This window comes from Culex pipiens, chromosome 3, assembly GCF_016801865.2.
Source record: "Culex pipiens pallens isolate TS chromosome 3, TS_CPP_V2, whole genome shotgun sequence".
Lineage (NCBI taxonomy): Eukaryota > Metazoa > Arthropoda > Insecta > Diptera > Culicidae > Culex > Culex pipiens.
Window position 1 is genome coordinate 1,719,674 of NC_068939.1, and position 17,682 is coordinate 1,737,355.

Consider the following 17,682-nt stretch of genomic DNA (forward strand, 5'->3'; position numbering starts at 1 on the left):
ACGCCATGATAGCTAAAACTAGACCAGTTCGAATAGGTAACAGTCATTGGCCACCAACGGCGCCCGCCATTTCAGTTTGTAGATCTCGATTTTAAGGGACGGGAATGTTAGTTGGCCAAAAATAAACATTCTAAAAATGAACCTTTCAACATATTTTTTGATATTGCTTGACGATATTGTTAACAAAATTTCCAAAGAGTTTGCTAGTGCTTTTTTGATGGTCTCTACATGTTTCTAATGTACTCCTTTACAGGAAAAATGAAAAAGTTTGGTTATTAAGGACCATCCATAAACAACGTGTGCCTGTGTATCTGGCGTGGCGATTCACATATGCTCCTGCCTTCCATCGGATGGGGAAGTAAAACGTCGTTTCCGATTGTAAAATTCCCCCAATAAAGACCACAAAAGACCTGTGGGTCGTAAAATTTGATGGTGTACGTACATATATATTTTTTGCTTTTGTTTTTTTTTGCGTAAACCACATAAATCTTAGATCCAATTACCAATTACCATTTTTCTCCCTTCCTTTCCAGACCACCATCCAAGCGACCGGCCCCGGCGGTAACCCCGGCGGCCAAACGCTCATAATCAAGAACCAACAAACCGGCGCCGTGATGAACTCCGGGGCGCCCGGAATCGTCACCATGTCCAAACCTATGAACAACCAGGTAACGCACTCCTAACCCCCTCTACGATCCTGTTGTATCCTAGCCCCAGATAAACACTAACCACCCTCCTCACCACGCAAACCTGCTGCTGCTGCTGCTGCCACCCTTTCACGCGCACTCACAGCTGAGCCGATTACCAAAAAGAAAAAAAGGCTAGAGAGCAAGCAGCTGCTGCTTAGTGTTGTGTCTGGTGGATGATTACTTAGTTTTGTAAATAGATTTCCTGCTTCCTTCCCTATTTTCCTTCCTCCTCTTTTCAAAAAACGGATATTGTGAAAGGTTGATTTCCGGGTAAGCGGCGTGATTCATTCGGCACTACTTGTTGGTCAACCTGTTGCTTTAAGACTCGTCGTCGATACTTGATTATGACTGGTTGGACCGCCAACGCCGCAAATTGATAGTTGAAACTTTCACCTTCCACCAAATCGACCACCAGCACAACGGCTCGCAGACCACGTGACGACTGTCCCTTCGGATCAGCTGTTCTTTGAATGTAATTATTCTAGCCCGCGCGCTTTTATTGACTGGGAAAATTCCAACCAAAACACACGTTTTATCGCGTTTCCCGGGAGAGCCGAGAGAATGTGAGAGCGCCTAGGACGAGTCGCGGCACGCGTCGTGTGCCTTTTCGAGCCAAAAACCGGTATCGGTGATAATCTGGCCACAGCCAGACAGATACCCTCCCAAAAAAAAAAAAGAGAGAGAGGGTCCAAAGAGAGTGAGAATAGGGTCATTGACATGCTGGCTGGATTTGTGTGTGGTTGGCGCGATCACCTGTGAAGAGGCGTTCGTTCGTTTCTCTTTGGTTCTTCTCATTCTGATTCTGCTCGCCGCCGGAGGAACATCGAACGAATGCGAATGAATCACGCCGCGGACAGGACTCGGAGGTTCACTTTGGCAATTTTCGTTAAGGGTGCATAGCAAAATCGAGAACAATTTTCTATGGTCGAAATAATAATTGATCGAAAATTTGGTTTTATCAATACTTTGAAATACATTTTCTCGGAAAAACATTTTAAAAATGTTAGAAATATGTCATTTTGAAAATGGATTCTCTGACCGGCAGCGAAATTATGGACAATTTGTATCAGGCTCGTTTTTTTTTTGTGTTAGCCCTCTCGCTGCGTCCAATGGCCCATTTCATAATAGCAGAGAACCTGGCGGTCAAGTTCCGAGGTTATTAGGCATTGTTCGGTCCTGCCTAATATAAATGCCGGAGGCAAAGTTTAAATTCGCTTTTCGGAGAAATTTTTTAATATTTTTTTTTTGTTTTTGCATTTGTAGACTTAAGAAGTTTTCATTTTTTGATTTTAGTTTTTTTTTTAATTTCTGTTGATGTTTGTTGGACTAATGTCAAAAAAATCAAAATATAAAAAAAACAAATCAGTAAAAATAATTTAAAAAAATCCCAAAGCAGACATAAAATTTACTCAAACAAATGTTTAAAAATTAAAAAAAAATATAAATTATAAATTTCAAAATTTATAAAATAAAAAATTTTGAAATGAAAATTTCAGAATGTCAGCCCAAAATCAATGTGTTTATTTTGAATGTTGTGGTTATTCTAAATTCTACGATTTTCGAGCAACGTTTTTTTACTTTTATTGAACTTTTTTTGAGTTTGTGAAACTGTATTCAACTTTTTTTAGTTTTCTGATTTTTTTTTCATATATTTAAAGAAATGTTTTTTTAAAGGCTGGTACAAATTTGTATTTAATGTTTTTGTCCCTCGGCACTGTTCGATTCCTAAATTTATTTTAATGTTTATAGTTTTCTTATAAATATACAGTCCAGACTCGATTATCCGGAGGCCTTCGCAAAATTTCACTTTGGATAATCAAATCACAAAAAAAAATTCGTTGTCTTATTTTTGATTGTCGAGCTTTAGTAAAACCCTTGAACTACTCTAAAGTGATTTAGAATGTTTGAATCCAAGATGGCGATCAAAATAGCGGTGATGGAAAATTGAAAAAAAAAACTTTTTTTTTATTTAATAGGCAATTTGACTAAAATGAGGTCGCAAAACTCGAATTTGATGTTTAAGCAAAAACAATTTCGTTCGTGATTCCATTATTCGAAGTCTCATATAAACCTTCGGATAATCGACTCTGGACTGTATTTTTTTAAATCTTTAATTTTTTTACATCTGCGGTGGCAGATGTTTACTTTCTCATAAACAGTTCTCGATTTCATTTTTTTTTGCTAGAAATTTCTATTATTTGAGGTTTTGAAAAAAACCCGGGAATACAAAAATGGGATTTAAATGGTATCGTAAAAAAATTATTTGTGTAATTTTAGACAAATCTGGATGAATATCAGTCGTTCCTGGGCAGGTTCGGTTTTTTTGTACAGTTTATATTAATAGATCGATATTCGAAAGTCGTCCGCCTATTAGGATCAACCAGATCGAGCACTGGAAAAACAATTCAGTGATCACCGGTTCGAATCCTGCGGCGGACGCAAAACATTCTAACAACTAATAATAGTTACACTAGGGGAAATATACTTTTTACTTGCCAGCAACAGCACCGCCTCGAGTAAGCACATAAATTTATGCCATTTACTGGCCAAAAAGATCAAATTTAATGCACTTTTGATCATAATTTCTATTTTGCGAGACCATTTCTCATCATTTTGGTGGCACACACATCCACACGCAAGATCAGAGGTTAACTGCTTAACGAAAGTCGCCATCAGCATTTTTTCACTTGCGCTAACGATTTCAAATCGCTTAAGTTATAAAATTGCTTCCAACTACCGGCAACATGTTCTTTTGCACATTAGTTAGTCACTCACTTGAAAAATAATCCCAAAATATGTAAATAATTAGCAAGCGCCATCAAAAAAACAAACGCGCCAAGTCTTCTGACGTTTGAATTTTGAAACACCCATTCCAATCGAAGGCTGAAGAAAACCGAGCGAGAAGCGAAGGCAAATAAAGAGCAAAGGGTGGCCACCAACAATACCAACATGCTGGTGCAGCGCCTGTTGGAGTGAGCAAGTGTTGCCAGGAACCATTCGCTTTAAATGCTACTTTTCGTGAGTGTTCGCTTAAAATTTCATCAATTTTGGTCTGCTTAGTCCCAAAAGTGCGCTGGTAGAAAAAAAGAACTAAGCTTAAAATAGAAAAATGGGCGTGGCCCAATGCACTCGACTGATTAGAATGCATTTTTGAAATATTTTAATAGCATAACTTTTAATAAAAGTGAAAATAAACAGAAATGTTCACAAAAAGTTGCTCTACTCGTTGGTGTACTTGGTTTTAGTGAATTTCAAGGAACAATCCAGATTATCCAGCATCATTCAAACACGACCGCTTATTAGGCTTAAAATGGGCATGTTTCCCCTATACTGAGAAAAGGTCGTGATTTTGCTATGCAATATTATTCCAACCTTTATCCTATGTATCCTAACATTCCTTGAAAATTCCCACAAATAAAAAAAAAACTTTCTTAGTTCACCTCCACCCACAGATTTGTTTAAATCACAGTAGTTTTTGAATCCTTTTCCTAATATCAGCTAATATCCTAACATTCCTAGTCATTCATACAATCGACAATTTCGATCGCATCCCTTTTAGATAACAATATAAACAATTGCAAGGTTTCACAACTGGTATTTTTTTCTTTTTTTTTTTATTTCCAAAAACACAATCCAAATCGTGTGCTCCCTGGTACTTTTGCGCTATCTTCGATTACTCACACAACAAAATATCCTAAATCTTAAAAAAACGCTCGCTCCCTATAATCCTACAATGTAATAACAACAACAACAACGCAAACAACCCAGGCCACCCAGAACATTGTTGGCCTGCCGGCCGGTGTACAGATTGTAAATGTTAGACCTGGCGCACCACCTTCGCAAGCACAGCCCAAAACTGTTGCCGCTGTCTCACCTAGAGTTGTTATCGGTAGTCAGCAAATAGTTACTAGTACTAGACCACCAAATGCAAACGCTGTAAGAATCTTCTCTCTTTTTTCTCACTCTCTCATTCATCTTGTTAGTTTTGTTTTGTTTTGTTCATTCATTCATTGTTTCGAGTAGTTTTGTCATACTTTTGTTTTCTTTCTCTTTCTTTTCATAATTTGCATTTTTTTCTGCAGTTGCATCGCGCATTGCATTGATTAATTAACGGAATGGAATCTATGCAAGAAACAAACAAAAATTTCTCCCCCAAACTGTGATGTGACTCTCTCTCTGTTGGTTTGGTTTGATTCTACCCGAATTAATTAATCAATTAACACCACTGTTTTGCACGATTATTTTAACTCATGATTGTTAAGTTGTTTTGTCATACATACTTTGTTTTATTTGTTTTTGTGTAAATTATCAATCAAGTGAATAAAAGATACTAATTAAAATTTCTTCCTCCGGCGAATCCACGACAGATCACACTAAGTGCCCTTCAAGGCCAGCCGGGCTCGACGCTGCTGCTGAAGAACGAGCAGGGCCAGTTCCAGCTGCTGCGCATCGGACCGGCCCCGAGCGGGGCCCAGATCACGCCCGCGAATCTGACCGCGACGTCCGGGGCCAACCAGACGATACGGTTGCAAACAGTGCCAGCTGTAAGTAGGTTTACCGGTCCTCCATTAGCCCTCCGCAAGACCATTGTCACCACGCAACAGGTGAAACAGAAGCAAAATGTAATTACCCAATAACAGGGACAAGGCCCGACCATTTACACACACACACCCCCGCCCCGTCCCTCCCTTCTACTTATTTTGTGTGTTTTTGGTTGGCCACGTTCCGATGTTTTTTTACTCTTTTCTTCTTATACTCTCTCTCTCTTCTAGTTTGGCTTTATTTCTTGATTTGATTGGAAACTTTTTGTTTTCGTCGAAAGAAATGTACAAACTGTATCGATATTTGCTTTATTGTTCATTATTTTTTGAAAAAAAAAAATCACCAAATGCTTCTTATGGTTTCTTCAAGTTTGAAAATTTTATCGTTTATTTGACGGCTACGAGCATGGATTGTTTGTGCCCAGGTTGGCCACTCAAGTCGGGGAATCGGAAAAGTCGGGAATCAAAAATAACGGAAGTTTACGTCAATCATTTTAAACATTTTCAAAAGCTTGATATTACAGAAATCTAACAATTTAATATAAAATATTGCACATAAATATTCTTATACGAATTATTATATTAACTAAATATCGTCTTTGTCATAGTGGTCATGTATGTGACATAACCTCTTTTTCTTTGCCGAAATAACCAAGAACATTCGAAAAAAATTGCTTGAGAATTATCTCTTATTTTTTCCAAAGAAATCGATTCTTTTGCCAAAGAAAAAGGCATAAGAGGTTATGTCACAGACATGACCACTATGAATAAGGCGATATTTAGATAATAAAATAATTCGTATAATAAACCTGATTTGCATTTCTAGCATTGATGTTGATAATTTCTTTCCTTAAAACCGTAAAGTAACAAAGAAACAAATGTTGGTACAGAGAAACCTCCTTCGGAACATTCTTCGAATTACTCATTGAACCACATTTGGATTTTGGATGAAACTATGTTTATGTATTCTCTATGCCACAAAAAGTAATTTTGCATCATTAATTTTTTCCATACAAATCTTCTAATGATTTTGGATTAATAAATGTATGAAATTCTGTATCTTGAGAAGGAATTTTCTGATCGACTTGGTGTCTTTGGCAAAGTTGTAGGTTATAATTAGAACTTTACAGAAAAATAGAGCACGGAAAAAACAAAAAAAAATGCTACAAAATAAATATATTTATATTCACGAGATTAAAAAAAATCGCAATAATTTGAATTTTTAACATTGAAAATAGAACCAATAGTTTCCGAGATATCGTGGGTTGAAAATAACAGGGTGACACTTAAATAAATTAATTCTCATCGATTCGAGCTCTTTGTGAGGCTGTATCTCAGATGCTTAAGTTCCAGAGAGAAATTTTCAAGATATTTTCTCAGCTTTAAAATAATGTTTTTTTTAAGATGTGCTTCTCTTTCAAGATTTTTTTTCTAGGCTCAAAACACCTAAAACATGAAAATTTATTCCTATCATCGCCATCGTCACCAGTTTTTTTACGATAACGCACTATGTCTAACAAGATATCTTTGTTAGTCCCCTAAAACATATCAAAAAGTTTCAGAAATAAAAAAAAAACGTTTTGGGAATTCAACTTTCAATCTCAAAAATGTTTTTTTTCGTGTACCTAATTTTCTGAAAAAAAACCTGATCATAACCTAGAGCTTTGCCAAAGACACCAAATCGATCTGAAAAGCCCTTCTCAAGACATACCCTTTTTGTAAGACCAGCCCCCAAAATTGTATGGAGACTTGTATGGTAAAACTTATGACTTTTTTGACATAGGGAATATCAATGGACAAAGTTTCATCCAAATAAAAACAAATACAAAGAAAAGTCGATTTGCGAAGAACCACTCGTTTGTTTGCCATTTTTTAGTCATTTTGCAAATAATTGCATGCTACAAAAACAGCTTTGCCGAAGAGCACGAAGAGATTCGCCTACTCTGAAGAATGATACAGAATTTATAACATCGCATCCTAAAATCCAATTTTTTTCCTTGAAGCTCTTGTGGAAGAAAATTTAGTACTTCTTTAATAACAACTTTCAAAACATTTGGGATATCATTTAGAAAAAAAACAGCTGTTATGTTCATAACATAAACTATGAAATTTTTTTTCAGTGGTATAATGAAGAAAAGGTTATTTAACTAGTATCACAAAAAAACTTACTGGCGATATTTTAAATTTAAAGAAAATGTGTTTCCTTCAAACTATAAAATGAGGTCACATTTTGAACTCGACTAACAAATTAAAAATACCTAAATTGAAAAATACTTCAACATATCAAATTTGGAATTTGAAAATGGGATTTGAGTGGCCACCCTGTAATTTGTGCCTCTTTATGTTTACTGTTTGCAATATATTTTCCAACGCTGCTCTACAACTATGTTAAACATTTCGTACCAGAACTTTTTCCGCAAAATAAATTCACGCTGAAAAGTAGTATAAAAATTGTTGCTATCCGCCACTAGTGGCGCTAGCGTATCCGCGGCCAGGCCCACCACGTTGAGTTTAGCGCGAAGATGATTCGATGCAATAGAATAAAAAACCAACGGTAGAGCAGTGAAGAAGTTTTATGTTTATGAGTTATGTTTGCTGAAGTGACGAATTGCTTCCACATTTTGTTTCTCCTGTTGAGTTGCAGAGTTTTCTGTTCTATCGACCCTTATGAGTTTCGAATGTTTGTTAGTCCTAGCCGCTGTAAGCAACCCCGTGTGTCACCCGCAACGACAAGTCGAGTAAAGTTTTCACAGTTTTCTCACCAATTGTCCCAGCAGCCCAACTCGTCCGGCACCGGCACGATAATCGTCAATTCTCAATCCATCACGACGACGCCGACGAGTTACGTGACGACGCAATCGACGCCGGTGGCTTCGGTGGCACCGGTTCCGGCGTTGGCCGCCCAGCAGCACATAACCATCTCAACGGGCCAGTCACCGGCGAACGCCGTCCTAGCAACCGGACAGCCCACGGTCGTGACCACCCAGCAACCCCAGCAGCAACAGCAGACCGTCGTGACCAGCCAACATCAACCGCAGCAACCTCAACAACAACCCGCGACCCAAACCGTCGTCGTAACGACCACGACCGGTGGCCAAACCGCGCAGCAGCGAAACTCGTTAGATAATACCAAAGAAAAATGCAGGAAATTTCTCACCAACCTGATCGAACTGTCCAAGCGGGAACCGAAGCCGGTCGAGAAGAACGTCCGGACGCTGATCCAGGAGCTGGTCGACGCCAACGTAGAGCCGGAGGAGTTTTGCGAGCGGCTCGAGCGACTACTCAACGCCAGCCCGCAGCCGTGCCTGATTGGCTTCCTCAAGGTTTGTCCCAAAGTTGCTATTCTGTGAGCTCCTCGATTAACTCGAATTTCTTTCCTTCTTGCAGAAAAGTCTCCCCCTGTTGCGCCAATCGCTCGTCACGAAAGAGATCACGATCGAGGGCATCAATCCACCTTCCGCCAACGTAGCCTTTTCCGGTTCGCCTCTGACGCAAATTCCCGTAAGTTGACCGGCGATCCTAAAAAGTAGGTGACGACCTCGTACTGATTCTTCCATTCTAGGCCCAGATCCGGCCGGTCACGCAAACCCTGGTCTCGCAGGCCGCCCCCGGCATGCACGGCCAAACGCAGATCCGCATGCTGACGACGCAGTCCGGAATGCCCACGGTGAACCGGGTCGGTCAAACGACCATCCGGCCGGCCACTCCGGTGCGGATACAAACGCCACTCCAGCAACAGCACCAGCAGCAGCAGGCCCACCTCACGACCACGATGACGGGCGGCCCGCGGCACATCACCGCCCAGCAGATCCGGCCAAACGCCGGCACGACCGTGGGCCACACGACCATCGTGCAGACGAGCCAACAACTGCCGCAAACGATCTCGACGACGCCGCCGGCGCTGCTACCGGTGAGTACCGCACTGTGGCCACCTCCTTTTTCCCTTTCTCTCTCATTCTCTCTCTCTCCCTCTCGCGAGCGCACACATTCAGCAGGAATCTAGAGAAATTTAGTTTTACCAAATTCCTGCATCTTTTCCGGTGTTTGTTACACTGTTTTGTATAATTTTCTTTCCATATTTATTATCGGTTGGTACCTCTCTCTCTATCTCTCTTTACTTTAATATTCTATTTGTATTTTTTATTTTTTGCTGTTTGTGTTTGGAACTTCTGTTTAATCCACTTTTGGCGAGCTTGAAACGATTCCAAATAAAACAGTCAGCAAATTCCTAGTAGAAACGAAAAGAAAGTTGGAGTTGAAGTTTGATGCTTGTGCTTATTTTATCTTGTAGAGTTGTTTTGCCTAGCTAATGTAATCAAAGTTGTATTTTTTTTAGCTGTATTTATAATTCCCTCTCTCTTTCTTCCATAATAGTAGAGTTTAATATTAGATGGTAGAATGCTCCCCGCCCTCCCCGGCTTTACAAGTTTAAATTTTCAGTATTTTCATTGCGGAGTTCGACTATTATTAATTGCTGTTACTTGCTGATGCTGCGCTGAACACTAAACGGAAACACTCAGTTTGAAACGTTTATTTTCGCCTCCTCTTTCGTACTTGAATATAAAAAAACTGCATGCGATCGGTTCGTTGTTTAATCATTTGACTGTATTTATACTTACTATAATTATTACTTCTTTTTACACTAATAAAAACCTAAACAAAAAGCGCGAATTAACACCAGCAGAGTTGGCTCGTCGGACCAGATGGAAATCGGTTAACCTGTTTTGTTTAGTTTGGTGATGGATTTTCGGAAAGCGGAAAAGCAAACTAATGAAATTGCTCGCGTTTTTTTTTTCTCTCTTTTTTGCTGTTGTTTTCGGTTTATTTTTATTGTATAGCCTTTGCCTATCACGTTAATCTGCATGAAACTTTTAACCATATTTTTAAAAGCCTATTTTGTAACTCATAGTTGGATGTGTTTCGTTCATATCCTAATTTCAAAACAATCCTCCCTTTTTGCCCCCACCCCAAATGTGGTAAAACACTAAATTTCTCTCTGCTGATTGTCATGTAATTATGATAGTTGTTGTTTCCAAATCGCAAATCGAGGTAGGATAAATGCGCACTAAAGTTTCACATGTGTTTCATGAAATAAGCATTCTACATTATGTTTATGCAAGTAACCTCTAAGAGTAGATAACGTGTACTAAAGCAACAAAACGGCACTGTTAAAGACTATATTTTGTATATAAACTTTTGTTCTGCGACATCTGAAAAGATGATACATTCTTGTATCATCGTATCTACGAAAGGCGATTTTTTTTGCTGATTTTGAAACACGAATACAAACGGAACGGTATGGAACAATACTGAGCAAAGTACTTCAAGAAGCAGTTAAAAAAATCTAAGTTTTAAATGTTGTTCAACTAAAATCATGAAAACATTGATAAATTTAATCAATAATTTTTAAGTGTCATGCTTTTCTCATAAAAAGGGATCGAATCGGAAAACGAACTGCACTGTCGAATTCTTCGGACAATTTTACCCTAACGAAAACGAAGTTGACTTTATACCTGTCGGCCACTATTACTAATACCAACCACTAGTGCTTCCTTTCAACTACAAGGACTTCGCCGCCCTGGGCTCCTAAGTGTTTAAATGCGGCACGGAGCGACGGTGCGGGATACCCATATTTACAGAATGAATTTTAAAGCGTCCGCCACGGGTTTCGAACCTTACTAAGGAAAGGCCATAAAATCACTCGAAAAACAAAATTCTTAATTTGACCACCTAGACTCACCTTCACGTATACGTATCGACTCAGAATCAAATTCTGTGCGGCACTGGCTGAACCGATATGGACCGTTTTGGTGTCATTCGATCCGCCTTAGGGTCCCATAAGTCGCTATTGAAAATTATAAAGTTTAGTTAAGCACTTCAAACGTTATGCTAAAAAACGATTTTAACACAAGTCCGGAAGAATGTAAAAAGGGTGGTTTTTTGTAAGAAACCCCGTCATGTTATACATTTTCAGAAAGATATTCGAAAGACCTTTCCAACGAGTTCCAGAGATTGAAGATCTGACGACCCTATTAAAAGTTATAAGCACTTAAGTGTTATTTATGAACTTTTTTGGGGGCGGATCTCATATATTTCGATGAAAACATTGTCCGGATCTATCATGTGACTTGTCGTTAGATAAGTAATCAAAAGACCTTTCCAATGAGCCTAAAACGTTGAAGATCTGACAACCCTATCAAAAGTTATAAGCACATAAATGCCCTGAATTATGAAGATCTGATGGTATGGATTATTGTTGTTTTATTGTTTATTTATTAAATACAGCAGCGTAAGGATTACACCTTTTTAAATTGCTACCTCCGGTGTCATTACGTTTAAAATACAATTAAAAAGAAAACTACACTAAATTTACGGGTTCTCCCCAGGATGATGTCGTCTTTCTCGTTGTCGTCTCGCCTTTTCTCGTCTCAGCGTTGATATTCCAGCGTAGTCCAGGGTTCGTCCGAGGGGATGGGGGTTTGCCCCTTATGCGACCTCATCCAGGGGGCTCAAATGCCCGGGGGGTTGTCCCTATTCCACTCTTCATGTAACTTGTGGTTAGGGGGGCCCCGGGTCACTTGAGCACCTCCGTGGATTTTTCAGCTGGCGTGTCGTGTCTACCAGGCACCCCGGAGGAGCCGGAGGGTTGTCCCTATGCCACTCTTCCTATAGCTTGTGGTTAGGGGGGCCCCGGGACCTCCGGGCGCGACAGTGGTTACACACGCTTACTACGGCTGCGGTCGGTTCCAGAAAGCCAAGCAGCCGCTCTTAAAAGTTGCTTCCGAAGTCGTTCGCTTCAGTTCAGCAGGCAGCATGTTCCAGTATACCGCACCCCTGACGAACAGCGAACTCGCGTAGGCCAACGTGTTGTTTCGAGGAAGGATCAGGTTTTGCTGGCGACGGCCTCGGAAGGGTACTAGTTTCTGGTACAGTAGTGGTGGGGAGCGCGTTGTGAACAGTTTCCGGATGAAGAGGCAGGAACGGTAAGGGAACAGTCTATCCAGCGGGCAGCCAACTAAGGATTTCTGGAGGTGGCTTACACGAGCGTACCGGTTCAGGCCGTAAACGAATCGCACGCAGCTGTTGAGTGCGACTCGCAATCTATCCATTGCTCCGGCGGTGGGCTTGACGTAAAGAAGGTCGCCGAACAGAAAGTGTGGGAGAAGGAGTGCTTTAAACAGCTTCAGTCTGGTTGCTACAGGCGCGGCTCTCGCGGAACTGTAGAGAGTACGTAGTCCTGCGTATATCTTGCCGCACTGCTGGTGGATAAGTCCGTCCCACTGGAGATCCGCTTGAAAAACAAAGCCCAGATTGCTTGCCGACTCGGTCCATACTATTCGCTCACCGTCTAACTGAAGACTTGGGAGCGAGCTGGTGGGAGCAACGTTACGTCGGCCACCTTTCACAAATAACGCCTTACTTTTTGCTTGGTTCACCACAAGCTTGTTTCGCTCACACCACTCGTGAATGCTAGCGAGGTCTTCATTCACCATTCTGACGAGCTCGCGAGCGCATGGCCCATTCCGTCCAACGAACAGCTGTACGTCATCGGCATACATTTGTATGGAACAGTGTTTTAAAACCGTGGGGAGATCGTTGGCGTGACAGCAAAACAGCAATGGACCGATCACCGACCCTTGAGCAACGCCGGATGAAACTTCGCCGCTGTCGGAACACTGGTCGTCGCAAAAAACGGTTTGAGTTCGTCCATCGAGATATGACGCAACAAGGTTCACAGCAGGTCCAGAGAAGTAAAATTGCGTCTCCAACTTTGCGCAAAGTTTGCCATGGGGTATCGTGTCGAACGCTTTGGAGAAGTCCAACAGCAGCAGAACAGCAGATCCCCGCCTGTCCACGATAGCGGCTAGTTCGTCGTACACGCGTACCGCAGCAGTTTGGATCCCTTGGCCTTTGCGAAACCCGGCTTGGACAGGTGAAAGCAGATTGTTTTCACTAAGGTGGCACGACATTTGTTTTTCCAACAGCTTTTCGAGAGCCTTTGACAGGGAGCACAGGATGCTGATCGGTCTGAGGTTCTGGATGGTGTTGATGTGCGGCTTTTTTCGTAGAGGTAGCACCTTTGCTTGCTTCCAAAAACTGGGGAAAATCGATGTCTCAATCACCTTGTTGAACAGGTACGTTACTTGGCGAATCACAAGTGGCAAAATTATTTTTATGAAGCAGATAGGTAAACCATCCAGTCCCGTAGCGTTGGAGCTGATGTCACAGATGGCGTTCACCACCTCCCATTGCTGAACAGTCCTGAACGAGAAACGGAAAGTAGTTGCAGCTCCGGAACGTCTTGGAACGTCCTTGGCGGTAAAACTCGACAGAAAAGTGCGATTTACGTCGTCTGGATGAAAACTGCATACGGCTGGCGTTTTGTCCTTTGCTGCGCCAATGCTGCGCACACGTTTCCAAAGGGTCTTGGCTGTAAGTGTGCTGTCCAGGAATCGTGTAGTGTGTTGGGATTTGGCTCTGTCGACAAGTGCGTTAGTTTTGTTTCTCAGCGTCTTGTATAGTAAGTGGGCCAAAGTCTTACGTTCCGGCGGAGCCCTGCGCCAGTCGTCGTACGCCATGTCGCGTTCCAGCATCGACCTTTTAATCTCGTTGTTGTACCAGGGGTTGAGTTTCTTACGGTTGGAGCAGGTGCGAAGTGGAATGCATTGGTCATGAATCCGTTTAACATGACTGTTGAAAAAGTCGAGCAACGCATTGGGATTGTGAAGGTTGTAGAATTCGGACCAATCAACAGAATTTATTTCGTTCTCGACATCGTTAGCGTTGAAGTGTACATAATCCCGGTATGTATTGCTTCGCACTGGAGGGAGAACGTCAAAGTCCAGCGAACCAAATATGAGATCGTGCGTCGAAAGTCCGGGAAAGGCGACTTGACTGAAACGCAGGACTTTTTCACAGCAACTGGATAGGAGCAGGTCCAATTGAGAGCACCCGTGACGGTGGTAAAACGTCGGCTCTTCTCCAACAGAGGCGAGGGCAAACGTACTCATCAATGACTCAAGTCGGGCGCGTTCGTTGCTTGGTTTGCGCAGGTCTGTGTTGAAGTCGCCAATCAGAACAACGTACTCAAAGCTGCCGATGAGAGCGTCCAATTTCTCAGCGAGAATATCAGTGCAGTCGTTCCCAGGGGGGTTGTAGACAGCCACCAGCAAAACTTTTTCCGATCCAAAACGCAGCTCACAGGCTAAACATTCTGTTTTGTCTGCAGATTGTTCAGTTGGCTCGATCCGGAAGACTTCTTTACATCCCACGTGCTCCTTGAAGTAGATAACGATTCCGCCACCTCGACAGTACTTCCTGTCACATCGGAGGAACGCAAACCCAGGGATAGCGATGCTGCGATCAGAGTTCTTTGTTGTCAGCCAGGATTCGGTAAAGCAGGCGATGGTGACTTTGGAATCCTGTAGGTTGCTCTTGATTTCATCCAACTTAGTACCCTTCCTAGCACATAAACTCTGTGCATTGCCATGGCAGATGTTGAGTTTCCCGGGGGCAAGAACGGCATGCATTACGGCTGCAGGAATGTTCGTCAGGGTGCGGTTTGTTGACAGTGGCATTTTGGGGGAAGCAACTTTTAGAGGGCTGAAAAGACAAGCAACAGACTTTTTTTGGTTTTTGTCATAAACAATCTTCGGTCAAAATTATACAAATTCACAATACAATAATAAGAATTACAATTACAATAAACATCAAAAGGAACGGTTAAAGTTCGACTTAACTAGCGAGTTGACGAAGCTGGTCCTCCAACAATACAGCGACAGGGTTCGCGTTTGGAAGTTTTTTCACATGGACTACCCCGCGCTTGGTGTACACCGACGACAGCTTCCCGTCCTTCTTCAAGCGTATGGCAGCGGCTCTGACCTTTCGCGCAGCATCGGTGAGGCTCTCGTTCACGTACACACGGCGAGTAGAGTCGATTCCCAGGTGGCAAAGCTTCAAGTCGTGTTTCCCCAGGTAAGCGTAGTAGAAGTCGTCACGGGCGTTTCTCAGGGCGAACTGGATTTTGATGAAACTTCCGTCGCTTCCGTTTGGTGACCGCGAGTACAGCCTCCGAATATCCACCGACGGGGGGACACTACCGTCCAGTCCGACATGCTTCAGCATCGCCGTGAAGTAAGCTGGCAGATCCTCACCTTCAACGAACGGTACCCCACTGACAATCAAGTCGTCACACCTTTCCAAACTGTCGATCGCGTGGGAGACACCATCAAGACGATCGCTTAGGGCGTCAACATTGGCATCGGTCTGCAGGAATTTCGTAGCGCAATCGGACCGGAGGGAAGTTATGTCTTTGGACACAGCCTCAAGTTTACCTTCCAGATCAGTTTTGATGGTTTCGATTTTCTTGTTGAGGTCGGTGCGCATTTCGTGAATCATTGTTTTGGTTTCGGTAAACTGCTCCATAAACATTTATGAAGATCTGATGGTATGAATAATAAATCAAGTTGATAGAACACTTAAAGGTCCGCCCTTTTATATCTATTTTGGATAACATTACCCTCTAAATATGAGGAAGGCACCAACCACCTAATAGTGGATTAAGCAACATTTTGAGACAGAATTCAATAGTATCTTCAGATATACAGACATTTTCAGTAGAACATTTTTTTAAGACCGGAATGCGTTGCTTTAACTTTAAGTCGAACTTTTCATAAGCCACATCGATTACTACCTAACGTAGTGAGAAACAGCGAAATTTCTGCTATTTTTAATTCCATATGAAATAACAACTTATAATTTAGTTGTGATAAACATTTACCATAAAACGAAAACGAAAAACATTTACCATAGTTAATCCAGCAGGGATTGATGACTAGATCATTATATTTTTATGACAAAAATTCTAATCTCAGATTTGTTCTATATTTTTAACTTCAACTCAAATTACAATCCATCGACCGCATTTCGTCCAATCTGCCCATCAATAAAAAACGGCTACTATTCACTTTTGACAAAATCTAGATTTTTGCTCCAGGTTGTAGAGGATGTTCCAACGCATCTTACGTAACGTAACTTCACTAATGATTAAGATGATTAAATTTATACTCCATTATAACCTTTTTCAAGTGATGCTTCGACTGACAGGTTTAAGGTCACTCAAGTATTGAAGAAAAACATTCACTTCTTGACTTTTTCGGGACAAATCTTAGAATTATCCTGAGAATTTTTATTTTTACTTTTACCTTGATTCACCATGATTTAATTTGATTAATATATAATAGAGCGTCCAATTTCCCGGGGTTAAAAAAAACCCTGGGAAACGGGAAATTATCAACAAGAAAATTCCTGGAAAATTTGAAATTTATTGAAAAATCCTGGATCCGAATAATATTTTGCCCCAGAATTGTAGAGGAAAGCTATTTTAACGGTCAAAATAAATGTAAGGATCCGTGTAAGTTTGATTGCTTGTTAACCTCAAGAAAAAATCTTTTATGTTTTGTAGTTGCACTTAGAGTTAAATAATAAATTATAAAATTAAATTTGTTTTTTTAGCTGAGAATTACTTTTTTATGTATCAAACTACAGAATTTGTTCGGTAACTGGGCTGTGCGAAAAATGATGAGGGGACCACCGATGCCCATTTTCACATTTTTCTTTACAAAATGCAAACATAAAAGTGGTTTAAATTGTTTTTCAGGGTACACCTTTAAATTTTCCTTTAATTTTGACTTAAAATTTCATAAAAACTTAAAATATGATTTTTAATTTGTTAAACTGGCTTTTTGCATCCACTGGCCCCTCGTTAAATTCGGTTTGTTTATATTTTTGACGTATGTCTGCTTTTTAAGTGGGCTACAGTCCAGTTACCGAGCGCTCAGTTAAAAAGTAGCCCAGTTAAACAACGCCCAGTTACCGAACGAGTACTGTATGTGGAGAGTGAGTAAAATTAATACATGCTCAACAACCATAAAATTGATTTTAAACTTTAAGGTGGGCCACTTAAGGACAAGAGGACGCTAGGCGATAATCAACCTAAGGCATAATCCAGGAGGCCTTCGAAAGACTGGCTGCGCTAGGGTTAGATTAGATTAGAAAGTATGAATGAAAAAAAATGTGTGCAGAAATTATGTTTCTCAAGATTAACAACTTTTTTTCTGTACAAGTCCTATTGGTTTCGGCTCTTGAACAAAATTGTACAGCATAACTTAAAAAAATTATTTATGGAATCGCTATTCAATGTTTTCAAATATTTGGAGCGAGTTTTTTGCAAATTATTACATAGCATTTTTTATATATATTAAAGAAGTTTTAAATGTATTTTTGGCTTCCTTTCTGGAATGGTTTATGTTACTTGGATTTGAGCGTAATTAAATCCGTTAAAATCCGTTAAAGTAAAGCATTGATCTTGACATACATTCTTTAGAAAAGCTGAAAAGTTCATTGGGAACAGTTAATTAAATAAAACCAAATCAAATTAAGTTCTAAGCTAT

The 17,682-nt window shown here is 40.8% G+C and overlaps 1 protein-coding gene across 8 annotated transcripts in view; it reads left to right on the forward strand.

Annotated features, from left to right (window-relative positions):
* Window positions 1-17,682, forward strand: part of LOC120423007 (transcription initiation factor TFIID subunit 4) — a 28,478-nt gene that overhangs the window by 7,788 nt on the left and 3,008 nt on the right. For 2 of the 8 annotated variants that reach the window (XM_039586630.2, XM_039586637.2), the window contains exons 3-8: window positions 534-668; window positions 4,458-4,625; window positions 5,057-5,311; window positions 7,984-8,553; window positions 8,618-8,731; window positions 8,793-9,140. In XM_039586630.2, the coding sequence (XP_039442564.1) occupies window positions 534-668; window positions 4,458-4,625; window positions 5,057-5,311; window positions 7,984-8,553; window positions 8,618-8,731; window positions 8,793-9,140 (1,590 nt within the window). The remainder of the gene's footprint in view (window positions 1-533; window positions 669-4,457; window positions 4,626-5,056; window positions 5,312-7,983; window positions 8,554-8,617; window positions 8,732-8,792; window positions 9,141-17,682) is intronic. The other 6 variants (XM_039586631.2, XM_039586632.2, XM_039586633.2 and 3 more) reach the window with 6 other exon arrangements.